Source organism: Tenrec ecaudatus, chromosome 2 (assembly GCF_050624435.1).
Source record: "Tenrec ecaudatus isolate mTenEca1 chromosome 2, mTenEca1.hap1, whole genome shotgun sequence".
Classification (NCBI taxonomy): Eukaryota; Metazoa; Chordata; class Mammalia; order Afrosoricida; family Tenrecidae; genus Tenrec; species Tenrec ecaudatus.
The window spans coordinates 81976482-81985628 of NC_134531.1; the positions used below are offsets into that span (position 1 = coordinate 81976482).

Below are 9147 nucleotides of genomic sequence, written 5' to 3' on the forward strand. Positions count from 1 at the left end.
GCAAAAACACACCGTTATACCATGCATTTAGATGTGTATCTTTTCATGGCAAAGATCAAAGGGTGTGGCATTTTCTCTCAAGCTAGTGCTTCTATCATACTTTGTGTGTATGTGTGTGTGCGTGCGCGCGCGTGTGTGTGTGTGCGTGTATAAGAGAGATTATCTAAAGGCTAATTGTGCATTAAGAAAGCAGCCCAGCCCAGTCTAGGTCAAGTCCATAAGTCCGATATTAGCCCATATGTCTGATACCAATCTATAAATTCCTCTGCAGTCTCACAAAACATATGCAATGACGCCAAAAGCAGGATGATTACAGGTCAGTGGGTAGAAAGTCTTTGGATCCAGTGGCGTTGTGAGCATCACAGTGCTGGCAGCGTCTCCACATGGCTTCTCCAGCACCCAGGGCACGGGGTCCATCAGCGTAGTGCCATGCAACGGCAATTATTCTATGAAAATTCGAAGTATTTCCCACTACTCCAGAAAACTGATTTTGGTAATATCATCTACAATTTACAGGTACTTAACATAAACATTTGTCTTTCTCAACTACTCCAACACATTTAATGGATTTCAGAAGGCCGCCATCCTTGAGTGGGACTCCACTCCCTGGGTTCTACTCTAGACCAAACCAGTATGAAGCCCTGACTTGCATCTCTAGGCCCTTGGTTCTTTTCCAAAAATGTTTGGGAATAAATTTAAACATACGTCATCATGAAATGAAAGCAGCAGTCATATTAACAGATTTATCCACTCCTTAGCTGCAAAAATATTGGCATGGTTATGACTTCAAAATCTATGCTTCCACCTGAACTTGTACATCTTAGCTACAGGAAAATCGAATTTCATAAATAGAATATATGAAACATTTTACTTATTTTCTGCCTCTCACATCTGTGTTTTCAAATTTATGGTAACTGAATAAATGATTCCCAGTTTCTTGGTTCAAATCTGGATGCTTGTTCTTTAGCCTTTCTTTTATCCAAACCCCTTTGATTCAGTAATAACCCACCAAATAAGGGAAAGTTCCTTTCCATTGAGTTGATGCTGACTCATAGTGATGCTATAGAACAGGGCCACACTGCCCTGGAGGGTTTCCAAGCCTAACTATACGGGCCTAGAAAGCCCCGTCTTTCTCCCTCAGTACTTGATAAATCACTAATAATTGTGCATGGTATTTTATAAACACGCTCTCCACCGCTTGTTACTTTGTTAACACAGACCTAGTTAATGCCTGGCTTTGCTCCAATGTATCTTCTCTCTTGCAGTGATGTTGACCATCCAAGGGTACAAGTGCTCCTCATTGCTCTGATTATGAAGTTGTCGTCCTCGAGACCTCACACAGCACTGGATAATCTCACATCCTCTGCTGTAGTCCTCGCCACTCTTCCCCCAACCCTCCAAGAAACGACCATAAAGCCTTCATCATTTGGCTCATTGGATTTATCCTGCTTTTGCTCCACGATTTTTTTTCTTAGTGTGCATGTTTGTATTTAATGCGTTGTAGAGTTGCCTGTTTCACTAGACTATCAGTTTCTAGTCACCCTATTCGATTGCTAAATCTTTTTTTTTAACATTTTATTAGGGACTCATACAACTCTTATCACATCCATACATACATCAATTGTATAAAGCACATCTGTACATTCTTTACCCTAATAACTTTCAAAGCATTTGCTCTCCACTTAAGCCCTTTGTATCAAGTCCTCTTTTCCCCCCTCCCTCCCCACTCCCCCCTCCCTCATGAGCTCTTGATAATTTATAAATTATTATTTTGTCATATCTTGCCCTGTCCAACATCTACCTTCACCCACTTTTCTGCTGTCTACCCTCCAGGGAGGAGGTCACATGTAGATCCTTGTAATCGGTTCCCTCTTTCCAACCCACTCTCCCTCTACCTTCCCAGTATCGCCCCTCACATTCCTCGTCCTGAAGGTATCATCCGCCCTGTATTCCCTGTGTTTCCAGCTCCTATCTGCACCAGTGTACCTCCTCTGCTCTATCCAGGCTTGCAAGGTAGAATTCGGATCATGGTAGTTGGGGGGAGGAAGCATTTAGGAACTGGAGGATAGCTGTATTCTTCATCGGTGCTACATCGCACCCTGACTGAGTCATCTCCTTCCCTAGACCCCTCTGTGAGGGGATCTCCAATAGCAGACGAATGGGCTTTGGGTCTCCACTCTGCACTTCCCCCTTCATTCATTATGGTAAGATTTTTTTTTTCTGATGATGCCTTATACCTGATCCCTTCGACATCTCATGATCGCACAAGCTGGTGCGCTTCTTCCATGTGGGCTTTGTTGCTTCTGAGCTAGATGGCTGCTTGTTTATCTTGAAGCCTTTAAGACCCCAGACACTATCTCTTTTGATAGCTGGGCACCATCACCTTTCTTCACCACAGTTGCTTCTTCACCTGCTTTGGCTTCAGGGGTTTTGTCGGGAGGGTGAACATCATAGAATGCCAATTTAATAGAAGAAAATATTCATGCATTGAGGGAGTGCTTGAGTACAGGCCCATGGTCCTTTCACCACCTTAATACTAAACCTATAAATATAGGCACATAGATCTATTTCCCCATCCTCATATATATGTGTGTATATATATATTTGCATATGTACATGTCTTTGTCTAGACCTCTATAAATGCCCTCTGCCTCCGAGCTCTTTCCTCTATTTCCCTTGGCTTTCCTCCTGCCCCACTATCATGCTCCGTCCCCACCTGGGTTACAGCTATACCTCTTTGTTACATTACCTTACCCTTGATCATTCTCTACCAGGCCTGCCACTCCCACCTCAGCAACAATTTGGATCCCTTGTTGTTTGCTCCACGATTTTTGTCATAGTCTGTCTGTTTTACACATTATTTCCTCTATTTAGGATACTTGTTTGCTTTCTTCCTGATAAATTGAAGTTCTTTTTAGGATTATGTTTCCTTGTTGCTGCTGTTTTCTAGCTAGTACAATATTCCTAGTATATACAGATTGTAAGACTCTAATTCAAAAGTATTTCATCTGAATTCACCAAGATACCATGAAAGAAAGTCCTACCAGACAGATCCGAGTTCACTATAGGCTGGGACCCTCAACGGCAGCACTAATGTCCAGGTGAAGTAAACTGCGGTTCTTTCTCCCTATGCTGTGGGTCCTCGTGGTTTCCTGTCAGAGAATCAACGGAGCCCAGGTGGCAGAGCGGTTACACAATAGACTGCTAACCCCAAGGAGAGGCCTCGGAATTTACCAGTAGCCAGCACTTGGAGAAGGAGGAGTTGCCTGCTACTACACGGTTCCATATAGAGCAGTGGTTCTCAGCCGTCCTCAAGCTGTGGCCCTTTAATAAGGCCCCTCATGTTGTGGAGACCCCCAACCACAAAAGCATTTTCATTGCTATTTCATACGTGTAATTTTGCTACTGTTATGAATCGTAATGTAAAATATCTGATATGCAGGATGTATTTTCATGGTTACAAATTGGGTGTAATTAAAGCATGGTGATTAATCACAAAAACAATAATGTAATTATATATTGTGAAGTATTCTTTTTGAAATATTTATTTCTAATGACAAATACATGAAATTTTGTCTTGAAGCATGGTGTAGCAGGGGGGACAGGCTTCACACTGGGTACTTGGATGTGGGCGTATCTGGAGATGGACAGAGGGGCGGTATCTCAGTTCCTAAGACCATGGGAATACGTGTTTCTGATGGTCTCAGGCAATCCCTGTGACAAGGAGGGTTGCTATGCATCAGAATCAATGCAGTGTCGGTGGATTACCATAATACTCATCAGAAATGTGTATTCATTTATTTACTTTCCTAGACAGAAATTTCTGTGACTCTGTCAACCACAGTAAGCCACCAAGATGATTATTTATTTTGTCCCTCTTTTGGTGTAGGGGTTATGAATTGGGCTGTAATCTCCATCACTGGCAGTTCAAAACCACTAGCAGCTCTGAGAGATAAAGACTGGGCTGGCTAGGTTACTTGTGTAAACAGTTACAGTCTCAGAAACACACAAGAAGGGGTTATGAGTAAGCATCGATTCAGTGGCAGTAAGTTTGGTTATTTAAGCAATGAAAGCTTATATTTTCTACCACACTAGTTAACTGGATTTATCTGATATAGCATACATAAGAGAATTATGTCACAGAACAGAACGATGTAATGATCCCTGAGGTTTCCATATATGAACTCTAGATTATTAACTGATAATAGAGAATTATGCAGGGGGAAAAGTCTGTCAACATTTAGCTCCAAATTGAACAACATCTACTCAATAATGTGAGTAGGTAATTGGGGAGTCATTTGGCAATTAGCCACAGGGATTTTGTTTGCAAACCCTCTGAAGAAGGTTACAGTGTCCAGTGCACATCTGTGCCCACACTAGCTATTCTGGCTTTTGTCTTGAAATTAGAGGATATGAATGGGAACTAAGTGTTTCTTTTGTTCAGGGGGATGTTTCCTTGACATCTGTGGTATGAGAGATGAGTCTTTTAAAAACCATAAAAGGCTAAAGAGACTGAAGTGCATTAATGTATAGGAAGGGGGAAAAAGATAAATATGCACCCCCAAAAAAGAGAGGTGGAGAGATATAGGACTAAGGCCAAAAAACCCCAGAAAAGCCATATTCACTACTAAATGAAGGCCATGAGCATGAGCAGGTAAATGTCTCCAAGCTTCAACACATAATACTGGAATGTAAGCAATGTGAGGATTGATTGCAAATATGGTGAAGTGTTTTGTGTTCTATGACATCTGATTCTTTAGGAGAGAAGAAAAATGTGAAAAATTGAATGAGAGTCTATTTGAAATAGGTGCCCTCAAGAAGCTAAAACAAGGCACCTGAAAAGTAATGAGGTTTTAGTTTAAAATCACGAGAGCTTTTATCACTGAGAATAGCAAGCATTTGAAACGCCCCATTCAGCTATGCTGCAATGAGACGAGGCGATGTCTGGTTGTGCCCTGAAGTGAGCAAAAATAAATATCTAAATTAGGAACAAAATGCCATTCTTTTCTAAGCAAATATAGACACAATCACTTCTTTCATTTTAAAATTAAAATGAAGAAGGGATTAGAATGTCACGAAAACACTACTTCTATATTCCTGAGTAGAAGTCAATGTATGATGAAACTTTCTACTCTGGTAAACAGCTACCATCTCAGAAATCCACAGTGCCACTTCCACCCTGTCCTGCAGTGTTTCGATGGGTTGCCATTGACTTGATGGCAGTGTAGTTGTTTTTTTTCTATACATTCCTATTAAAATATTTGTGCTTAAATCATATACCATGGCTTAATTTTTATGCATAAGAAAGAACTTTACATAAAGAATAATTGTATATTAAGAAAACATCTCAACCCAGTCCAGCTCAAGTCTATAAATCTGATATTAGCCCATATGTCTGAGACCAATCTATAAATTCCTCTTCAGATTCATGCAACATATGCAATGATGCCGAATGCAGGAAGATCACAGGCCAGTAGGTAGAAGGTCTTGTGGCTCTAGTGGCAGTGGAAACATCTCAACACTGGCAGGAGTCTCCACGTGGCTCCTCCAGCTACAAGGCTCTAGCATAGCTCCATGTGTCTTGTCACCAGTAAGACAAAGCAGAGAGTATCTTTTCCATCTCTAGTGACAAAGACAGGGGTTCCCAAAATCCTCAGGAAAAGGCCATGCCCACACAGAGGCCACACAGAGGCCAGACTCCACCCCTTCACTATTTGACAGATTATGTGACTGTCATAGAGGATTAAACCACAAGTGGACTCTGCAAACAGATTTTGGGCTTTCATTGTCATCCAGAGCCTTCTGCAAAAAAGGTGCTCAATGTAAGCTCTTATACAATGCCCTCTTCTAATCTTGGATTTTGTTATTTACAATCTTTGGGTCACACAGGCTGGTGTTCTTCTCCTATGGGCATTTAGCTGACAACTCACTTAGAGGATTGCTTTCTTTTCAAGACTTCTTTATAACACCCATATCGTCAGTGATCTCTTCATGAGTGTAAGTATTGAGCAGGGGCTCATTAGAAGTACCAGTAGTAGCTACTGTAGTTTAGGGCTTAAGGTTAGGTGAGAGATGTGTGCCATTTCTTGATATAAATCTCTCTATATATAGGATATATTTACAATATATCTGAAAATATATATATTCAGACACTGGGCAACATGATTAAAAATTTTATTTTCATGGCATTATGTCATCCTACCAAAAACATCAATTTGATAATAATATAAAATAAAGAGAAATGTTTTTTAAATGAATTAAATAAACCAACTATTTTAAGTAGTAATATAATGGACTCTTTCAGAAATGATGAGTTTATTCTAATGTAATGCAAAAATATGGAAAATGGATTAAAGATACATCATGTTAAAATTAAATAAGATCATTAATTTACTAGTATTGGTAGTGGATACTCTCCAGTTAGCGAATACTACCTGGTTACCAATAACAGCAAGTCAATAATGTTATTTAATACTTTACTTCAGTCAAACAATATCTATATGCATAAGGTACTTATTATGCACATTCGTAAAATGATGCATGACTCAAACTAATCCCTACATTAATGTTTTTCTTTTTAAAAAATATTTTTTAAAGCAACTTGAGGGTTTCAGTGTTTTGGATGCACTTCTTTTTAAAAAATACTTTTTAAAGCAACTTGAGGGTTTCCGTGTTTTGGATGCACTTTCTGATTGGCATAGCTTTAATCTAATATAGTTTTCTTATATTAAATACAAATAGTCAATTTTGCACTTTTCTTGATATTGAGGTGGAAAATGCAGTTTTTTTTAACTTCATCATGGCATTTCTCTCAATCAGTGAGAAATTTTCTATAAAAAGGTAAAAAGTGCTAAATTATTTTAAAGTTCGCTATTTCCTTAATGGGGTTATTCAGAAATTTTAGAAGTTATCCTAAATCCATATAGCCATGCATATCAATGAAGTACTTCACAGATGGGGAAAAAAACCCCACATTTTTCATCAATGGTAATTAACTTTTGGAAAGCAAAGTTTTTGAAAAGGCTTTAAAGATCATTGCAGTTGAAATATTGTCTTCCTTCATATATTTAAATTCTCAGAAAAGAAATGATGAGAACATCCATAAAATATTAATGGATATTAGCAGTCATTAAAATAAAAACCATTTTATACACAGTGACTGCTTAACTTGAATAAATTTACTTGGGAGTTATTTTCCAGTGAGGACAATGTTTTCAATTTATTTTCATATTAGAGGTAACAAGAATTTATTCTACCCAAGTATTATTCCTAGTGCCTTTAATTATAATGTTAGTAACTAAGGTGTATAAATATTTATTTAAGTAGAATTAATAAAAATGTAATTCAGGGTAATGCTAGTGATAAACCAGTAGTAATAATAATTGATCGTCGGATGCCGCAGTAAGCTAATTAGCAACATGAAGTCGTCATCTTCTCACTCACTCATGAAAGAAGCAAAAGAGTAAGTATAGAAATGTTTAAATCTTGCACTTACCAACCTCCACGATACTAGAGCAGTTGCGATCAGTGAAGCCATCTGGACACTCACAAGAGAAGGATCCATCCGCTAATCCCGACAAACAGACACCTCCATTTTCACAGGGATTGGGGTCACAAATATCACCTGAGGATGAAAGAAACAAAAAGCTGCTGTCTTTTGTTTGTTTGCTTGCTTTTGTTTTGTTTTTTGGTCTTGGGATCTGAAATTCACTCACTAGTTGTTTTTAAATAAGTAAGAAAATAATGTTTTCCTGAGATATATAAATAATTCTGCAAGACCCAACTGAAACCGTGTACTTAAAAAATAGCAATCAATACTCAATAACGGAATGCATGGAGTCCAAGCCAACTCATCATGGCCCCATAGAAGAGGGAAGAACTGCCTCTGTGGGTTTCTACTTTAAGGGAGTAGAAGGCCAATTTGACCACCACAAAACAGTTGCTGATTTCTAACTGCTGATCTTGTGTCTCACAGCCCAACATAGAACCACTACACCACAGAACTCGGTATCTAAGGTTGGGTCAGGTACTGGTCAGAGGACATTAGCAAAAGCCTGCCTGCCCCTAAGGGACCAAGACAGCTAACTTCAAAGGGCCCTGATCAATGACCCACCTGCTAGACATCAGGCAGAATGATCAAGGCACCAGCCTACCTCAGAATTTGTATGGATGGAGGCAGCTTAGAGCCCCTGCAGCTGTAACACCTTCCCCTTCCTCCTTGTTTGCCCACCTGCACTTTTAACCTCCCCCTCCTGACCATCTTAAAACTGGTTCTCCACCCCATACAGAGTGACTTCTTGGGTCCCCTACTGGGGCCCATGGGGCTTATCTAGAAGTTCAGGGCTCCCCAAAACTGCACTGAGCACCTAAGCGGGGGCTCACTCCTTCTGGGTTTTGGCATCAAAATTAAGTTCACCGCGAAGATAAACTGAGCCCAGGGCAGAGAGAAAGAAAAGGAGAAGTTTATTTCTGTGCTTCCCAGTGAGACTCATGGACTCCAGCAATGAGTCAGAGAAGCCATGCTGCCTGGGAGTTCAGGGCTCCCATCTCTCTCTCTCCATCTCTGCTCCCCACTCCCTCTAAGGAGATTAGCCTAATAGCTGTCAATTCAAGAATAACTTCAAAGAACAGCCAGAACAAGTTGCCATGAAGTTAACTCCAGCTGAAAGCAGTGGGTCAAATTAGAACTGTGCCCCACAAAGATTTCCATGGATAGATTTTGGGGGCAAGGGGATACCCATTATCGGTCAGTTTTTCACACTGTGAAGGTTTGTGTATTGCTGTGATGCTGGAAGTTTTGTCACTGACATTTGTAATGCCAGCAAGGTCACCCCTGGTGAACAGGCTTCAGCTGAGCTTCCAGACTAAGAACAGACCACAAAGAAGAAATCAATCGTCTCTCTAGTTCAGAGGAAGTAGACACTTGAGTTAGACTGGGTAGACTAGAGACACAAATCCATAGACACTCATATGTGTATAAGAAAGAACTTTATACACAAGAGCAGTTGAATATCGAGAAAGCATCCCTAACACACCACTGAAAAGCTTAAACATATCTTGGAAACACTGGCAGCTACTGAAGGCCTAAGGAATAGGAGCAGAGCATTACTGGAGAGCGCGCCGGATGAGAGGCCCTTCTGGTCAGAT

The 9147-nt window shown here is 40.1% G+C and overlaps 1 protein-coding gene across 1 annotated transcript in view; it reads right to left on the reverse strand.

The window, feature by feature from the left end:
• The window catches only part of EDIL3 (EGF like repeats and discoidin domains 3), a 401517-nt gene extending 393197 nt beyond the window's left edge, over positions 1–8320 (reverse strand). The window contains exons 1-2 of the mRNA XM_075542664.1: positions 8287–8320; positions 7496–7624 (exon numbers count right to left, since the gene is read on the reverse strand). Of these exons, the coding sequence (XP_075398779.1) occupies positions 7496–7624; positions 8287–8320 (163 nt within the window). The remainder of the gene's footprint in view (positions 1–7495; positions 7625–8286) is intronic.
• Positions 8321–9147: the final 827 nt, after the last annotated feature.